This window comes from Cuculus canorus, chromosome 2 (assembly GCF_017976375.1).
Source record: "Cuculus canorus isolate bCucCan1 chromosome 2, bCucCan1.pri, whole genome shotgun sequence".
Lineage (NCBI taxonomy): Eukaryota > Metazoa > Chordata > Aves > Cuculiformes > Cuculidae > Cuculus > Cuculus canorus.
Genome location: NC_071402.1, coordinates 36,283,156 through 36,303,399, shown reverse-complemented (window position 1 = coordinate 36,303,399; position 20,244 = coordinate 36,283,156). Strand labels below are relative to the sequence as shown.

At 36.5% G+C, this 20,244-nt stretch overlaps 1 protein-coding gene across 4 annotated transcripts in view; it reads left to right on the top strand.

The window, feature by feature from the left end:
* Positions 1-20,244, top strand: part of C2H8orf34 (chromosome 2 C8orf34 homolog) — a 193,771-nt gene that overhangs the window by 129,898 nt on the left and 43,629 nt on the right. For all 4 annotated transcript variants that reach the window (XM_054057423.1, XM_054057424.1, XM_054057425.1 and 1 more), the window contains 5 exons: positions 1,435-1,520; positions 6,411-6,484; positions 12,611-12,731; positions 14,345-14,847; positions 20,101-20,194. In XM_054057423.1, coding sequence (XP_053913398.1) covers positions 1,435-1,520; positions 6,411-6,484; positions 12,611-12,731; positions 14,345-14,847; positions 20,101-20,194 — 878 coding nt within the window. The remainder of the gene's footprint in view (positions 1-1,434; positions 1,521-6,410; positions 6,485-12,610; positions 12,732-14,344; positions 14,848-20,100; positions 20,195-20,244) is intronic.

Here is a 20,244-nt window from a genome sequence, read left to right as displayed (position 1 = left end):
ATTTTATGTAAATTGAACTTATGTTGTGTTAAGAGCTACAAACCATTTCTTCAGAGCAGAATCCCTGCTCAAGATTCATAAGAGCCTGAAGAAGGATACTGGGACTCTTGAGATGCTCATTTAAATTGCTGTCAAGGCATTGCAGTTAGCTGATGCAGTAGGAAAGCCTGAAGAAGAAGAAGAATGCCATAATTACCGTACTTTTCTTTTAAAAAGTAACAAAGGAGGAGGAAATATCCTTGCATGTATTTCCCTGTGGTGGGTTAACCTTGGCTAAGGGCCAGTCCCCCATTCAGCCACTCCCCCCCTCAGCTACTCCCTTCAGAGAATGATGTGGGGGAGAAGAGGATGAAAAAGCTTGTGGGTTGAGATAAAAGTGGGGAAATTGCTTACCAGCTACTATTGTGGGCAAAACAGACTTGACTTGGGGAAAATTAGTTTGAATTTATTGCCAATAAAAATAGATTTAGGTAAATTAGAAACAAAACCACAAACGTGAAACCTACACCTTTCCCTTCCCAGGCCCAGCTTCAGTCCTTCACCCCAGACCCCTCTCCCTACTCCTTGAGTGGCACAGAGGAGACACATAATGGGGGGGCTGTGGTCATTCCATAACAGCTCCTCTCTACCACTCCTTCCTCCTCACACTTTTCCCCTGCACCGGTGTGGGCTCTCCCCATAGGATGTAGACCTTCAGGAAAATATTCTGCTCTGTTGTGGATTCTCCATGGGCTATTGTCCCTCCAGGACATATCCACCTGCTTTGGTGCGTGACTTCCATGGGCTGCAGTGGATGTTAGCTCTGGCATGCCCCTCTCCATGAGCACTATCTACTCCAGGACATGGAGCACATACTTCTTTGCCCTTGGTGTTACCACTGCCACTTTCCACTCTTTCAGTCTCCTGCTCTTCTGCCTGTGTGGCACTGTTTGCTCTTCCTTAACTATGTTTTCCCCCACCGTTTTGGCTGAAGGGCTTAGCTATGTCCTGCCGTGGGTCTTTTGGAGTTAGATGGAACTGCCTGTGTCCGACACATGGCAGCCCCAATCTTTCCTCACCGAGGGCAGCCCTGCGTCCCCCACACTGCCCATACCCTGACACAAACACCCAGTACTGTTCAATTAAAATATTTTTTGATGTGGAGAAGAAACCTTGCAGTTTCATATGCACAAGGTACAAACAAAACCCTACCATTGTTAAGTCTAACAAAATACCTAAGTTAGCGTTCAGTTGGCTGCTGATTAGAGGCTACTTTTGGTTACTAGACAGTCTAGGGTGATATGATTGAACCATAGATGCTGGCTTTCCAGCAAATCTACCCGTTTAATTAGGACAATGTTGTGAGTACGGTATGTAGTCAGAGATAACACTTTTCTATGGCTTATCTCTGCAATATTATTTCAAATGTTTTCATTCCATTTTCCCACAATTTAGATTGCAAGGAGATAATTTGGCAGAGAGGCCAGAAGATGTCTCCATGGTATCTCAAATGTCTGAGCCAGCAGTGTCAGAATCTGATGGTAAGTTATATAAATACTTCCTACTCAAAAACCCAACAAACCAAACCCCAACATCTTGAATTTAAGACTAGAGATTATGTCTGTAAAAGAATATTAAACACTTCCAGAGAGGGGGGCATTTGAACTCAAATCTTTGCACTTCAAATCTGTTAGAAGACACCTTAATATGGTTTTTGTCATGGGCAATTAGCACTCCAGAATAATTCCTAGGCATATTTTGGGAACTGCCTTGAGCCAGGATTCATTCTTATGAGACAGTTTGTATGCTAGCACGCTATTTTGGATGTAAAATAACATAATAGACATTGCCTTTTCATTGCCAGTTGGCCTCTATGCCAAAGAATGGTCTTTGAAATATTTAATTTAAAACTACAAGTGCATCCACAGCATTCAAGTCATATACAGTAAAAATAAAAAGAGTTACAGAATTTCTCTCTTGTTTTTAAACTAAGTATCAGGAATGCTCCTCTGATCTCTTCAAGCACCACTGACTAGAATTGAAATACAATAAGAAAGGGTTTATACAATAGATCTAAAGAAGCTTTTCCCCCTCTTATAAACATAATCATATGTTGAGCCAATCTGCAGTCAGGACACGAAATCTAATGGGAAAGGCAATTCCTAAAGGGATATCTTGCCAGAGAATGCCCTCCTTTCCTATGAAAGATTAAGTTGATGAAGGTTAACTTTATCTTAGCTGTCACTGGAGTGGAGACAGAAAGGAACAGAGATCTGAACAGAGAGTCTGCGAAGATAAATCTTTCAGTCCATTCTTTTATGTTGGGCAGAACCAGCCAAGCCTATTAATTGGAGGGTTTGATTTGCAGTTTAGTCTTCAGTAGCCACAGACAAGTTAGCTGTGTTGATTAATTAATGCAAAACAGATTAGAACTAACTATTTTTTGTTTTAATTATCCTACTCTCTGCTATTTAGTGCTACTAGGTGTGCTGTTAGGTATGACAGCAACCTGAGCTTTGCTCATTTCTCTTGCCTCATTTGTAAATGGCTGTATGTCAGCATTATTAACTAGAATGTCTTTAAAGATAATTTTTTCTAACTGGTTTTGTGAGAACGCATGGCCTCACAGTCATGCCATTAGTTTTTCAGTCCATCTGCCATTAATAACTTCATAAAAAAAAATAATAGGAGACTCAATCTCAAAACGTGATGTTTTTACAAGCTTGATGAAGATTGTCAGCAAGAGAGATACAGACTGGTGACTGCACACAAGCCCTGTGAAAGGAGGGCAAAATTCCTCAGTTATGAGAGTCATCCCCAGGAAGGGAGGTGGTGCTGACTTGTTTCAAATAGGAAAGGTGTTATGCAGGCGTGAGATTATTGCAGCAAAAACAACTAAAGGGGTAAGACATACATTTAGGGAAAGTGCTACAGTTCCTGAAACAATTTGTTTTGAATAAATCTTTGCTTTCCTTCTTTTTTTTTTTATGTGTACTCTTGTTCTTGAAGTGTAAATATGCCCACTGCGCCATGCCATCCTCTGATACTGTAGTTGTCAATAAAATAGTAAGCTGTTATTAAGGGGCAGAGGCATTAGAATTAAAAAAGGTTAAATTGTCAGAAAGTGAAGCTGGATCTTTCATGGTTGCAGAGTATGGACCACAAGAGCGCTATAGCCATTGTAAGTTGGGCCACTTTAGATGCTTCTGGATAATCTGTAGTCAGTATGGATATAAAGAAGATGGAGAACATTTTCCTTAAAATAACATGCCAAATAAAAATATAGGGAGTAAAAGATGCATAGGTGAGACAATGACATTCAACTTGTTATAAACACATATATCTCATGTCTGTGCATATAGACGAACTCCTTAGTCATTTAGCTAGAAAATGGCAAAACTCCTGGAGTAAAAGGACTGAGGTCAGCTGTGAGGTACTGCCAAATTTCTGCCAAGAGGCGCTCTCAGAAGTGTTCAACCTTTCAAATATTTTTTTCCCTAAAATATTGGCTAATAACACATTTTGATTTAAAGAAAAAGCACAGCTGGATTTTACAAGTCGGCACAGACTACAAACAGGCAGAGAACTCGGGCAGCTGCCCATTCCTTCAATATTTCCTATAAATGCAACACATACATTGTTTTCTGTGGATCTGATATTTATTTTCAATGAATACTATGTCAGTGAAGGTGATAAAAGAGACTCCTAAAGATATTGTTAGAAAGTGCTAAATAACTGAGACATCTTGTTGAATGAAATTTTTAGATACGTCCTCTTGAAATTGTGTTATATTATGAAAAATGACTATCCAGTTTCACTTGCTGGATTTATTTGAATTTGTTTTCTGCTCTTGCTTATGTACCTTACCAAGAAAAAACCATGCATTGAGAGTTGCTGATGTAAACCATTTGCTCAAGAGCGTGCAAGCAAGGTGCTGATGCACAGCAAAGTTGAGGGTAGCTTTCTTTAGATAATGATCTGTTTCTGGGTTAGTGAGAAATTGTTAAGTTGTGAGATCTGGAGCAGATTTTAGATTAACTAGGTTCAGAAGTAATTGGCAGCACGTCTGATCCAACGGCCCTGATAAATGAGCCTCACTAAAGCAATTCCACTTAAAGTAGGCAATGTAATAGCTTATGTAAAAAGATCATCTGCTGTACCAGGCATTATACTGACTCCACTGGCAATTTGGATCTGGTTCTAATTAACCACTACACTGATTCCCTTCTAGTATAATCCTGCTGAATTGGACAGAGTTGCGTTTGATCTAAGTAGTAAAAATGAGAGATGGGACTCAAGTCTCAAGATTGAAGAACACAAGACAATTTAATGCTGCAGTTTCTTTTTACTGTACTAAAATATACCTCTCGAAACTGTTTCGCTTTCCCATTGGACCACTTCACAGGAAAGAACTAAGAGAAGAATTTAATGGGTAGGTTCTTGATTTTGATTAGAAGCAGCAGCTTCAGTGACCTCGCAGCAAGCTTCTCCTGTAGGTGCCAAACCTATCAGGTTTGTCTCATGGATCAGTTCTCCGTTAACCCTTACTCTTGTTCTGTACAGATAGATGGGTGAAATGGATGAGGCTTTAAAAGACAGACACTGAAGAGGTCTGATCCAGTAAAAATTTGCATCTGTCAATGTCCAGTCTGTTTTTCAGACTGGGGGGACTATAGAGGTCATCTACTAACGTGCATTTTTTAAAAAAATGGGATATTAAAAATAGTATCAATAAAGCGTAAGAGTTTGTTTAATTCTGGTTTCCTATAAGTGCCATAGGACCTTGTCTCACTTGTTTCAGCTTGTTTTGCTGATAAGTACTTTACCCTTTGAGTGAAAACCATGATATAGGGCAGCAGAAGAAGACATTATTGCAAATAAGATCTTTGTAGTCAGTGCATTCTTGTAGAAGGAGACTTAAAATACAATAATTTCTTAGGGAGTAAACTTCATATAGGATAAATGCAAAGTGTAGCATTCTAAACTTCTAATCCACTCTTCAAATTGTCCGAGAAAAGCTGTTTGTAAAGTGAATTAATTTGCAGTGTTGTCTGCAACTCCACATATTTCTGAGGTGTGGGCAAAGACTTGTTTCTTTTGTTATTCTACCTGGAATAATATAATTGGACCGAACATTATCGATTATATTGTACTATGCCACAATGTGTACATGCATCTTTCCCATTCTATTGTGTTATTAGATCTACAGATTATGCTGTGATACATAATATTTAATTTGCTAAATAAATTTTACTAAACAATTTTCACATAAGTAGTTAATTTCCTGTCAAACAAGAGTCACTGTTTTTTATTATTTGCAGTTAGCCAGCTCCTGTTTCTATCCCATAGAAACTAGAAAATTTCTACTGGAGGAAACTTGAAAAGAACAGGATATGTAGCCTCTACATTCTTTTCTTTCCTTTAAAGTGCCAATGTAGTAGAAAGTTCAAAACGCATTTGGATGTGGGAATTAGGGTTGAGAACTAGATATGGCAGTGGCAAAAATGTGACATCATCTCCCAATTCCTGAGCAGTCTTTGACCATAATCATGCATCTTTACTTCCTCTTCTTCCTCCACTTTCAGTTGTGTTTGCAATGAATGTTGTAACCATAGTTGCCATACTTGAATATAATTCTGTCTTTATAGTGAGCATAGTTTGAGATGTTTAACAAATCAGGGTACTGTGGAAACATAAGGACCTCCCTGATAAGTGTCTGAATAACCACAGAACCTAAGAGAGATCAGGGCATCTTGTTTTCTTAGGCTGCTTGTGAATAGTATCTGAGTGCCTAGGAGAATATCAGGCAGTGAAACTGCATAGTATGTTACTGGGGAATTGCTTTCTTGACATAGGTACATAAGCTCTGTTTTAAGCCATTATGTGTGTGTCAAAGACTTCTAGACTACTCACAAAGTCATGTTCTTTTACGAATGTGGCAGTATGGGAAAAAATTATAGCTCACGTGGCTCTTAAATATTGCCTAAAGTGACCAACACTTACTTCAAGGGTGTTAACTGTAGCTCAATTAGTTTAACAAGTAACTAAATTTCATGTTATTGATTTTACTAAAGCTGAAGATCCGCTACTCACTTGTATAAAATACAAATAGTGTTTAGATTTAATAGTAAAAATAATAAATAACCTACAAGACACCTTGGCAGCTGAAGGAAGCTTGTTTGTCACTCTAATCATGTTAGAAAGACTATTCTGCATTGTATTAAGCTTATAAAATAAAATCAGACATAAAATCAGATATAAATTAAAATCAGACATAAATTAAAATCCATTGAAGTGTAACTGAAAAGCAATGCATTTACGGAAGTCACATTAACCTTCCCAGCAGTTAATTTATAGCCATTTTGTTTTTCAAAGTGACTAATGATTACTTAATTGGAGACATTTACTTCTCTTCTACCTCTTTGCAATAGCTCAAGTACCCGGGGCTGAAACACTTACAGAAGATATTGATGAATTTCATAGTACCTCTCAAGTGGCAGGATCTGTAAGTATCTTCCCTCACGGATAATCCTGTAATTTTTTTTAAATAGTTTGATAAAAATTAGGGTTTGCGTAAAGATAAGTTATGCTTGCCAGCACTGTCATCCTAGAGAGAAATAAAATTTACTTCGCAGACTGTTAAATTTTTTTCATCCTAGGAAGTGTGATATTTTGAAATAAATTACTATAATCTCATACAAAACCACATGTTGTTGGACTTACATGTGTAGCTGTCATTGAAAATGCAGTCATTTTATACTGTGTAGATTCTTAAATGTTAGTCAAATATCCATTTCACCAGATAATATTCAGTTTTACAAAACTAGTAGAAGAAAATTATTCAAACTAAATTTCAGTATGAAATTTGAAATTATACTATCTTAACTATAATTTAGCTTTTTGTTAACATTTGGTTGGAAACTAATAAACAAAATGTGTCCATTTAAATGTGTGGCTAATTTATATATTTTTTTAAAAGGATGCAGTATTATTTTTCGTAATATTCTCATCAGTTCTTTTATTCTGAAATTCGAGAAAATCTTTGCAGTTTGCAGAAAACATAAGCAACAAAATAATTTTATTGAAAGTTATATAATCCGAATTTTGGCACTAGTTGTACTGCATCAGAAATTTTAATGTAGGTTAAAGGTTATATTCCTTTTTTTCTAAGGCATGTAGCTTGACAGCAATTCTTTAATGCGAAGTTTTGGACAGCTGTTAGAGAACACATTAACTCCTGTTCAACCATAGCAGTACTGGTTTACAGGACACTTTAGTGTTAATAAAGTAAATGAAAAGCAGGAGTCAGCTTTTATTACCTGAGAAAAAAAGAGCAATATTAAAGAAAAAAGAAAAATGACAGTACTGACTGATCCTGCAGTCTTTCAGGCAGCTGATTACATACTACTAATAAAGCTAAATAAAACTGAACATATGGCATATCTGACCTCAGTTATCAAATCAGTTGGCACATATGGAGTTGCAGGTCAATTCCTAAAGCTCTTTCAGAATTTGGAGTGCAAGAACCTCACAGAGCATTTGCAGATATTGGGCAAAAGGAGTAAGGAGCAAAACTGCAGTTGCTGTTGCTTTGAACTTCTTTCCCAGATCGCCTTTCTGCTTTGTACTAGTGAACACACAGGTACAATAAATTTCGCAGCATTTCTGAACTAACGTTTTTAATCTTGGTTTGGACCTGCAGCAACCTGCTTTGGTTTATCAGTTCTGCAGACATGGCATAGGGAAAGAGCAACAAATAAATTGAATTACACAGAAAAGATACAATGAACACAAAAGAGCATTATGTTTATTAGCAAAATCTTGCTACAGAAATGTACAGCCTTCAACTGAGTTTTTTTAGACATATGCTCTGTGTGTACATACTTACAAATGGACAAACAATATGCACATGTATCATTTAGGCTGTGCTAGTTTTAGGCATAGGTAAGGTTGCTTGGAGCCAAAGGCTTCAGAGGCAACAAGGTGGCCTGGGCTGAATCTCTATAAACCACACTGGCTACTCTAGTACTGCAAAGTACTAGTGCTGCGAAGAGAAAGCAAGAAGAGCGGTTGAAGCGATTCTTCCACCCACCCAACCTCTTCCTAGAGCAAAGGCAACTAGCTTCATTTTCCTAAGCTGTTGGAAAATTCCTTTGCCTAAGTTACTGAGGAGCCATAAAGCAGTAACTGTTATTTTATTTGCTTTTGTGTGTGTTTTTTTATCTTAAAGTTCTTGCTTAAATAGTGTTTAGCTAGCTGATTATGTATTTTTATCTCTTTATAACAGCTTGTAATTCAGAATAAAATTCAGCTATCCAACGCTATGTTTGCTGCAGCCGTACATCCTCAAAAAATGATCAAACTGTTGTTGCCTTTTAGAGCTCTTAAGGAACAGAGATCTATTTCATGGTCGCCTAATAACTTCCAATGAAACCTATTCATTGACAATCTTTTCATAGAAAATATAGAAGTAAAGCTGAGGTTTCTTATAGGAAGGATGTGAAGATAAATGCATTCATGCAATGGATTCTCACAAATTCTTAAAACCAGTATGAAATACACCTGTAAACTTACTTCATAATTGATACCAAAATGCATTCTCATGACTTGGAACAGTTTTCAGGTATTATGAACTATGAGATATGAGATAAGAGATGGGGGAAGAACAGAATAAATATGATGTTGATCAGACTGGAAAAATTGGTTCATGACCTTTATTCAGATGCGGATATTGTTTGAGGTGTGCCACGTTTAATACTGGCACTACATTCCAATAGGGTAAAGTCTGTTTCTAGTTAAAAGGATAATTTTCTTAAATTTCTCTCAACTCATGTATATTTGACAAATTTTCTTTAGAAGCATCTCATACTTCAAAGGACAAGTGTTTTGAGAAAAATTGTGGGAGAAAGCAGCAAGAATTATGCATAAGGTTCTTTAGAAGAGAGTTGTGTGGATTCTTTTTTCCATGTCCTGTGTATAAATCCACATGCAAGATCTTCCATGTGGAGACTAAAGCGTTCTGGATGCCAGTACTTATAAGAGAGAGGCAAAATCTATGTCTACAACATGGTTTATGTAATTTATACCATAGTTATATTATGATTTTCTTGTAACACTATATAAGTTTACTGTTCTGTTTCTGAAGAATCTGGAAGTTTATATAACTAAACCTTTTTCCCTTAAACCTTTTTTAAAAAAATCTTTACCGTACTTTTATTTTTCACAAAGAGAGTTGATATTTGAAAAACTGAGAACTTACATTGTCAGTGTTGCACAATCCCAAACAAGGCATGCTGAGTGAATAAATCAGTACTGCTAGCAAGAAAGAGTCTGAAGTATTTAGAGGAATCAGCACTCTTCCCAAGTGTTTTGCAAGGATTCAGAGTAGAAGCAAGAATTCAAAATGTCCTTAGAGATCCTAGTTTATTTCAGGGCTCATTTTCTGAAAATTATTTAATGTAACAAAATGTGCTAGGCAAAACGCAAAGATTTTTCTTGTGAATTTTGCAGCGTGGTGAACTCAGAGTACTATTTTACTTTATGTTTCTGTAAGTGCGTTATATAAATATGTGGCTAGCAAGCTTTAAGAAATCACTGAAGTGTTATTAGGAAAAAATTAGGTGGACTGGAATTCTGACAGAAATGGAAAAGAAAGGTTTCAAGGGAAGTTACTAAATTTAAGGTGACAGAAAAGAAAGAAGGAAAGAAGGAAGGAATGAAAGAAGAAAGGAAAGGAAGGAAGGAAGGAAGGAGGAAGGAAGGAAGGAAGGAAAAGAAAGAAAGAAAGAAAGAAAGAAAGAAAGAAAGAAAGAAAGAAAGAAAGAAAGAAAGAAAGAAAGAAAGAAAAGAAAAAGAAAGAAAGAAAGAAAGAAAGAAAGAAAGAAAGAAAGAAAGAAAGAAAGAAAGCAGGCACATGCAGTGGGCAATTCACAATGAGTACCCTTTGCCTTCCGTCCGAGTTGCTGTTTCTACCACCTGGATCTAACAGCACTCATGCTTATTGTTTTATATGAATCTTTTTATTCAATCATCTTGCCTTGCATGTGCCCATAAAAAGGTGTATTTTTCTTTGCAAATTATCCATGCAGGGCAAAACAATCCAAGTGTAACAAAAACTGTGGGAAAAAAAAGTTCTCAAAGTGTGAAAGGCATTTCTGCATTAATTTGCCTTGGGTTTTTTCTCTTTATTACTCTGGGAAAAATACTCTAATGAATTGTTTTATAAAGGTGTTTTGTTTTATATAAATTTTCTCCTGTTTTCCATACTGCTTTGGAACTTTTCATTTGCTTTCCTAGAAGAAATACACACATGGATTTTCTGTGATAAATACAGAAATCCCTTAATGATAATTCAATTTGTGAAGTAACTTGAGGCTTCATGCGCAAGGAAAAATTAAGCTTTTAATTCTTGCTATCAATGTATGTTGAATTCAGCTGTATTCTGGTGATACAGGATTTAAATTGCAATTGTTAGAAATTTTCTTACCTTTTCCCACCATTTTCCCTGGAAACAATGCTGAGAAGTAACTTAATTACTTCTCCAAATCTGAGTATAATAATTGAGAGTTCTAAATCACCTAAACTTCAGTATTTAACTAAGTCTATAAGTTATTTGCTGCATTGGGGTCACAGTTCAGCATTTAGCAGGTTAGTCATTAAAATAAATAATTTTAAGGTTCCATTGCAGCATCAGGAACAACAGCAGTATGCCAGTGAGGTAGTATGAATTATGGAGGCCATATTTACATATATATTTGTATATTATACACACAAAATTAGTGTGTTCAGATACAAAAGTTTTCAAATCAAAGTTAACTTTTGTCGGTATATGGAAATTCAGGCACATAAAGTAAAAATTTTAAAATTTAACTTTAAATTTTACATCTTCTATAAAAACACTGACAACAGATATTAGATTAGTACAATCCTTTCACAGCTAATAAAAAAACACCTGCAAATGTGCAGTTATAATTCTTATTACAATTAGCAATATTGGATTGGAGAAGTTAATATGAAGGTTCTTGGGGAAATAAGTGGCATTTCTTGCAATTTATACAAACAAATAGTTTGAATTACATACCTTGAACCTCTTTGGTTGAGACCTCTCTGATGTAAAACGAATTCCATAAAATAGACATAGCATTTTGTATCTGAAACTGCAAAATAATTATTTTTTACCTTTAAAGTTCTTAGTTTGGAGATCATCTGAAGCACTTAAATTTTCTTTCTTTTTTTTTTTTTTTCACTTCTTACTGCTGGTATTTTTATTTTTGCTGATATCATGTTGCATATTGTAAAACTTGAGCCCCTCAGGTTCCTGTCTGACCACTGTGATGTGGGGTGGGGGCTGCCCCATCTCCTTGCCCGGACTCCCAGGGGTAAGGACTGCTTCCAGAACGGCTCCTGCTCCCCATAGGTTCAGTTCATCAGGCCCATTGGCGAGCATTGAGCTCAGCATGCGGTTAGTGCTTCCAAGGAGACCTTTCATGGGGCAGACACCAGGGCAGATGTCTTCTAGAGTGAAAATACCCATTGAAAAACATGTAATCCTCTAAAATTTTATTTTAAATTGAAATACTTTGCTGGACTTAAAAATATATATATACATTTGAAAAAAACCCAGTGAATGCCTTGTTTGTACCTGCCTAAAATTTTGATTTCTTGAGCATGACAAATTAAAAAATGTTAGTCCAAATAACAGTAAATAAAACAGGACTGAAACTTAGAAAAAAAGTATTCTGGTTGCATTTCAGAAACTGAAACAACTGTGATTCCCAGGTGCCTTCATACTTCCTCCTTCCCTTTTGCTCATAAACAGAAAAACCTGTATGTAAGTCAACTCAAACTACCATTTTTCCAGCATAATGTGTAGCCTAAAATGTGCTGGCTGACTGCCATGGGAAGCAAAAAGCTTGTAATTTCAATTACGTGTCATTTCAAGTAGAACAGTCCGTAATGTGGAAGGTGGGGATTAGAGGTGGCTGCCAATATTGCAACAGAGCTCTAAGAAGGTTTATTATTTTTATAGTACCAAAAAAACCATGGTTACTAGCTCTCCTTATGTCCTTGAACATACTATGGATGCTGACAGATTAAAGACAGATTGTCTGGGGAGGTGGTCTGTTTGTTAGCATCCCATCTAAACCGCTACATTGCCCTGCTGATTTAGTTGCTGTTCCTGAAAGGAATATTTCTTGCAGTGATAATATAGCACTGGTAATTTTGGTGAGGAAATTCTGTGATATTCCTAGAAGTGCTTTTTCGCAGAGATACAGTGCCAAATGTTGTGGCAATTTGAAGTAAGTACAACCCCCACTAAGTAACTGGAACTGCACAGAATGTAAATAATTGAAGAATTTGTCCTATTATCATGTCTCAAAGTGGAGCAAGAGCTTGTGTAAAGGTGTATATTTGAATTACTTTAGAACTGTTAATTTTATGTAATACCTACTATTTATGTTACAAAAAGTAAGACATGATATTTCATAATATCTTGCATAAAATGTTATGTGTTCTACATAGAAGGCACCAGACTGACTATTCTAAATGAGGATATCAATTTTTTAACTGTTGCATGTGTAAATGTGAAATAAGATTAAAAATATTCCCTTTTCTTTTTTTTGTGTATAAGTCACAAGCAGTTTGGACCCTGGATGACACGGGTGTCAGACCTGGAGGTTCATCAAGGCAGAAACTCTTAAAGGACTCCTTAGCAGCAAAAGAACTTCAGACCATGGAAAAACACCTGGCTGGTATGTATGGTAGCAAGGGATCATATGTAAATGCCTAGCAGCACTCACCCATCCAGCTTTGCCAATACTTTAGACATAGGAAAAAAATTATCTCATCTCATATGCTGATGAGAGTGGATAAAAACTTCAGACATCCCTTTTTATCATTGAAGAGAAACAGCACAATGATTGTTGTGTTTGTAGATGTAATTAACTTTACCGTAATTACAGTAAATACAGTAATTAAACGGTAATTAAACTGTGTTAAATATACTGCAGTCTGACAGATTAATAACATACTTTTTTTGTTTTCACATTTCACCAAGACTTAAGCAATAAAGAGGGGTTGATGCTTCACCTACAGTTAAGTAGTCTTTAGAAAAGGGTGCAGTGGACCTTTAACTTGAGAATAGATTGCTTTGCAGGAAAACCCCACGTTGTTCATGAGAAATCTGGCTAAGTGAAGTCTGTTAACTTGTGTGCAGTAGTACTATTTGTCATAGGGTGAAAGCTGCTTTTCATGGGCCAACTATGAAAAGTGTGCAGAACTGGAACATAAAGACTGTATATGTAAGGTGGAAGGAGAAATGAGATGCATCTGACCCTTCTTTCAAGTAATTCACAGTGAGGTAGAGAACTTGCCACTTTCAGTGGGATTCTCTAAAAGAATTTGGACATTTATCCTACCAATAATACTGGTGTGAGAGGCTTGGGAGCTGTATCCTCTGTAGACAAAATTACGGCTACTGTGTTTCTGTCTAAGGGCTGTTGCAGCTGATGTTTTTGCTTGGAATGGAACAGGAACTAAAAATTATGGTATCTACACACATCTCCTTGAAGAATCAGCTCATATGATATGAAAGTAAAATTGTGTTGCTCTGTTGTTTGCATTTTGTTTCCCTTTAAATGACGTTGACAGAGGACTTAAAAAAATCCTAAGTCATAATTAAATTCTGGTATTTACTATGACTTTATTTCTTATGGCTCTGGGGGACGGGGAGGAACTGGACAACCAAATGGTGGCCACCTTTTCTGCTTGAATTCTACATGTTGGTGACCCTGTCACCTGTTGTGGCACTTAAGGCAGGCTAGAGCACAAAATTCAGATTCAAGCAGGATCACAGATCCAGATGTACCAGAGTTCAAGGGTTATTTCCCCCTGAGTTTTGGTTGGGCAGTAGACAGCGAGACTGGGAGCAAAAGTCTCCGCTTGAACCAGTTTTGGGTTGCCTTTCACTGCAGCCGAGGATGGCAAGTTTGGCTCACTGCTCCATTTTGGTTTGATGCTAATGAAAAACTGAGAAAAAGCCACAGAGAAATAACTTTGAAGAAATGAGAGGGATTTTTATAGGTTGTATTGACTTTCAATGAAGTGGTAATATTTTTTTATTCTTTGGGACAGCTGCGTTTGCAGTAAATTGAATGTAAAAAACTTTGTAGAAATGTTTGTCAAACATTTGAACTGCCAATTCTGGTGCCTTATATTTTAAAGGTGAGTGTATTTTCATATATTTTCTCTGCACAGCTTCTGGCTGTCACTTCCATTGGAGAAAATTAGTAAGAGCTGTAAACCAGAGAAACAGAAACTAAATTTATTTCTTTCTTTTCTTTTTTGTTTGTATGTCTGTGCACAGATATTGAGAAGGACCTAGCGCTATGGGAAGAAGCAAGGCTCTCAAGAAGCCCCAATATCCAACATCATAGTTTAGTTATGCCTGACCATCAAGGCAATCTTCAAGCTACACAGGGCCAAAATCCGAGGCCCCAGGTGCTGACTCAGATGGGGAAGAACGTTCAGCTCCCAGGAAACAAATCACCACTGCTGCCCACTAGCAGCAGAACGCAGGTGTCCAGCATTGCAAACAGTAGACCCCCAACGCCTGGCACACAAACCAACAGGCCACCAACTCCATCAACTCCAGGGAGCAGACCTGTGACCCCAAATAGCTTGCTGTCCCAGCCTCTTACTCCTAGCAACCAAGGAAACAGGGAAGGCATCATTAGTATGCAAAGAAGCAGATCTTTGACATCTAAGAGCCAAATGGGGAGGACCCACAGTGCTGCTTCAGGGCTCTCTGTACAAATGAGTGGAGACATTGTTGGAACTGTCACTACTCAGAGAAGCAGTTTATCAGAAGTAAGATTTTCAATTTAATGTTTTTGCTATGTTTAAGAGCTACGATAACATGAAGACTAGATTGTGTTTTATGTTGAATTAACATCAGCATACCTAATGTTACTTACTACTCTGAAAAGAACTTGAAATATAATGATGAGAAAATTAGCAAGGAAATGCTGCTCAGCTTTGAGAGCTACTGATTAGAGAATGTCAGGATTATTACAGAAATCAAACAGAAACATTCGTGCCCCCCAGATTTTTTATAAGCTCTGTAGGGTTTGCCTGCATGATGCATAGGAGTTTTATTAGCGTTACAGTTTCTAATAGATACGTTCTTCTGGAATATGAAACACAGCTTTATCTTACATCTATGATTCCAGGGTATTTTTTTTTTTTCCTGCTGTCCTGGCAATGCATAATATTTCCTTGGTCTGCTTTTTTTTTTTTTTTTTTTTTTTTTTGGACACATTGGAGTGATTATTTTGGCATTGCTGAATGGACACATTTTTCCAAATACAAAACTGAACTGCAATGAGAAAATCTTCAGCATTGTTGAATCAGTCCAGTACTATATGCTTATTAACTAGGCTGATTCAGAGCATAAACACTTTCTGTCCCATATTAATGGCTTTTATACGATTAGTCTTTGTCTAAAACAAAACAAAACAAAATCTTGACATACCTTGTAAATTTTGAGTGGGATTCTCCTGTGCTAACCTTAGCTGCCTTAAAGATAACTTTAGTGTATAGGCAGTGGAAACAAAAGCACCTGTGAAAGAACAGCTCTGCTGTCTATCTCAGATACATGCCTTACAAGAGCGAGTTTTTTCCTCAGGAAATGCCAGTCCTTCTATACTGATTTGAGAACTACCTATATGTCTAGATTACCAATTTTTTAGTGGTGGAATAAGTAGGTTTCCATCATTTATTACCAGTCTCTTTGTAATTCATTTGTCAAAGCCTGGAGAGCTTTTTCCAAGACTGAAAAAATGTCACACGTATAGATAAATGTTTCTGGAAAGTATCAATGGTTTTAAAAAAATCTGTTGGGTATGATACTTGGCACAATGTATTATCAGTCTAATGAGGTGGGTTTTTTTTTTAAAAAAAATGTTATTTATAATAATATTGCTTGGAGATGCTTGTAGGAAAATTAGAGATTTGATGCTTCATATGATCTTGCAATTAAGCATATGGCCTCCATTATTATGAAAGAAAGGAAATGAGGCACAGAAAACTCTAAAGAATTTGGGGAGGAAATCACAATTAAATTTTGGGGTGGAAAATAATGCTTATTTTGGTGCTTGAATGGCAGTGCACTAGTCCCATCACTCGAGCTACTACTTCACCTAGAATTGGATATCCAGCTTAAAGACATCAAGGTGACTACAGTTCTATTGAAACCAACTTCACTGACAGTTGATATGTTTTCAAACCAGAAGTTTTCAATGGAAAAAATATGTAATTGTAACAAATTTCTTTTTTGACAAACAAAACCCCTTTGTCTCCTGTTTGGAGGGGCAGGTGTGTTTGAGTGTTGGAAATCTCTCACATATTAGAAAATGACAATTGAAATTAATGTTTAACTAAAAATGTTCAGAGGAAATGAAGGATTTCGTTGTTTCCTACTAAATGCTTCACTCCTCTTTTTCTTTCTTTTTTTTCAAGCAGTCCTGTTCTTAACTGATACATAGTCATGTGATGCCAGCTAGAATTGTTGTATAGACTTCTGAAAGTGCTATATAATGAGCACTGCATCTCCACCAAGGGACATCCAGTCTGTCCATCACTTCTGGTCTCTCTGGTAACAAGGCAGGCAATTAAAAACACTTTCTTCCACAGCCTTTTTGTAGTTAGAGGTATAATAACTATGAGTCCCATTTAATTTTCTGTGACCTGTTACTTCTGTTTGCCAAGTTCCAATCTTTCCTGATAGGTCTTACAATAATTGTCCTGATATATGTTTAATATATGTATATATGTCTCAAATACTTTAAGAAATAAGCAATATTACGCTGTTTTACAGTTAGAATAGCACGTCCAGTTTCATCCGGCAAGCCCACTATAAAGTTGGTATTAAATCTCAGCATTTCTATGCAGATCTTATCCTCTGCTATAATCCCTTCTAGAAGTGACAAATTCTTTTCTTTCTCTGCTTACTGGATACAATACTATGTTGGCTGCTAGTGACCCAGCTTAAACCCTATTTATCCTTTCCTGACACGCACAATTGACCTTTGACATAATGGAAACTCATCTTGGAACTGGCTTTGCTTCTAAGGGGGAAGCTGCAAATATGACACGTTCATACCGAAGACCTTCCTCTCTCAAGATCTAAAGACCCTTGGATGTGGAAAAGTAGCTGACAGAGGTCTGGCCAATCTGCTGCTCCCAACCTTGTGTTTGGAGTGTTATACTGGCAACTTTGGGAGCTCTTTTAAGCTGTCTTTGCCAACTAAAGTTCCTGATCTCTTAAAGAGGTGGCTTTAGGCAGAACTTACCCAGGAAGCATCTTTGTTCAGTGACATTTTTTGCCATGTTAGAGGTTTTCCCCTGTTTGGGGCCAAGTGATTTTATCTTCTTCTTGTGTCACAGCCTCACTCTGACCATTGATACAAATTTTTAAAAGTGAAAGGTGGCCTAGGGTTGTAGAAGAACAAGTGCTGTCTTTCTTTGTACTTTTACAGATCACAAACACACAAAACTCAAGACTGATGCTGTAAATTATTTTACAGCTTTCACTGTAGGTTTTGTATCCTTTTTCTGTATAAAAACAGTAAAATAAAAGAAGGGAAATTGCCTTTATTCTTGTTAGACTTATGAGTGAGCCGGTAAATTCCACTAGCTGCAAATACACTGTGGTGACATTGCCAGTCCTGTAGAAGATACTATGATAAATTTTGCAAGTAGTTTTGTTTCCTTACTCTTATGTCGTGTTAATGGAATTAACCAGAACAAAGCTGATACATATTTGATGAGAATATGTCAGTTGAAAAGTATGCGGTTACTGGGTACCAGGAACATGTTTTAGCATAAGGAGCTTGAATTAAAAAATTCATAATCTTCATGGATTTACAATGTGTGTGCTGTCACTTATTAATTTATTTATGAGGAATTTCAACATATCTCTCAATACCTTATGGATGCTTCCTAGTTTGTAATGTTTCAGAGTAACATAACAAATCTAAAATACAAAAATTTTACTGATAAATACAATTCAGAGGTCTTAAGTTTTAGTAAAGTTTTACGTAAATCTCAGGGTGGTTTAATGTTGTTATAACACAAATCTTAAATAATTTGGCAAATACTTAATGTATGAGCTGTTAAGAATGGTTTAGGGTTTTTTAGTGCTCAAGACAACGATCTGAGATATTGTAGATGAGTTTCTGCCTCTTGACACACATAATATTACAAAGTTCTAACAGATGTGTTTTATTATCAGCTCTGTTCAAGGCTGAATTGATTTATAGCAAAAAAATGCTACCTAGAGAAACAGTTTTATTATCTCTATAAAACTAGTAAATCATGGTTCCAAATCCTTTGGCAGAGGCACTTTTACGTATTTACCTTATTCTTTGGTGTTTTGTATACATTGGCGAAAGAATGTTGAAATCTGCTTATCTTTAGGATGGATTCTGTTAAAATGACACAATTCTATGACAGTTATTAATAGCTGTTGAGGTGAAAATACTAATGAGTCCTTTGCTATTTCATTTTCTGAACATTTGGAATTTTACAATCACTTTATTTATCCAGATAGTTTAAAGTGGTATGCAGTAATCTTTATTGGTCTGTCACTGTCAACAGCAGGAAGTTTCAGCTTATTTGAATACAAAGTTAATACAAATTCTCTTCCTAGTTAATGGAGTACAGGACACAGCTCAATGTCAAGAGGACTCTTTTTGGTTAGATGCTTCCATTCTGTCCTGCTGCCTGGCTCAGTTCTTTTGCTCTGCGTTTTTTGGAACATTAAAAAGTATGCTGCTCGGTGTCAGAGCCGCCACTTGCTCCTACTGTAAGAATCCTGTTCTATGAACCAAAACATTGTGCCCAATGCAATGCTATAGTCAGCATCCTTCACAAACACTGCACACATTTGAAATGGCAATACCTGCATAAAGCCTGAGGTTTCTTCCTGAGCTTAGTGTTGGACCACCGCAGCAGGCTTTGTGGATTTTTTAATAGATTACTAACAGTAACAGAATTAATAATTTACTCCCAATGAATTAGTTCTCAATTGAACAGCATTTGGTTTCCAAGAATTGATTTAAATAAGGCTGGTTTCTATTTTTAAACCAGATAGCCTAACAAAAATTGTGTTGTTGCGCTATGCAATGCAATTTAACTTTGAATATATAGATCCTGGGTTTCAGCTGGTGTAAAAGGGGAGAGGGCTATTACTTGCCTTTTCTTTCAGGTGCTTGTAAGAATCTGGCCAGTAACTTTATGGTATCTGGCCAAGTTCTATTTTAGAGACTGGACTTGCATGTTTGAACTGCTTTTGAAAATAAAGCTATGCCTTCCAGTCCTGTCTCTCACTTTGAATATTGCAAAGGAGCCTGTAAAAGTATTTTATATGTCTGTGTGTGTGTAATCTGACATACATATGCATGTGTGCGTGTGTGTGTATGGAAAAATCTTTGTATATACATACATACATTATATTAAAAAGGAGGCAAATGTAAAAGATTTTATAAAGCATATATTCAGCTACATATGGATTTTTAACTGTAAAACATTTGTATTTTGATGCTTAGATGTTTAGGATATCTTGGAAACAGAAATTTCTGTATCTGTTTTCCATCCTGGGCTTTTTTCTTCTCCAATAAAACTGTAGGTTCTAAATCAAGTTGCAGGTCCTTGTTTTCACTAGACTGGAGACAGTGAAAGTTCTGAAAAGTCAAAGCCTTACTTAAGCAAGGTGTGCATGACATGTCTAGGCATATTCCAAAAACTTCAGGGACACGGAATGTCTTCATTGAGATATTTTTCTGTGTCACTGCATTTCTAAGATGAGGATGTATATCTGTAGCTATAGCAGATAGCTAGCTAGAGACCTCTTATTTTTTTAGAATAGATGAATGAGAATTCAATAAAAAATCTCTAGGGAGCTGGGATATTGCATACAATCTGGTTTTATTTCACAGCACGAATTTTTTAATTAAAGGCTTTCTCCTCTCTAATTAATTGAGGCTGGAGTGTTTGCTACAGTCTGCATTTATATAGAACCATTCGCTGTCATATTATCTAAAATAGATCTGTTTGTGACAGGATGAATTCTTACAACAGCTTCAGCTCGCTCATCAACCTTGGATATTGCCGAGTGACACAGAAAGTGAAGGAGTAGAAGCTGACCAAGACAAATGTAAGTATCTTTGTTAGGACCAGATAATATGTCAAAACCCCTCAAACTTT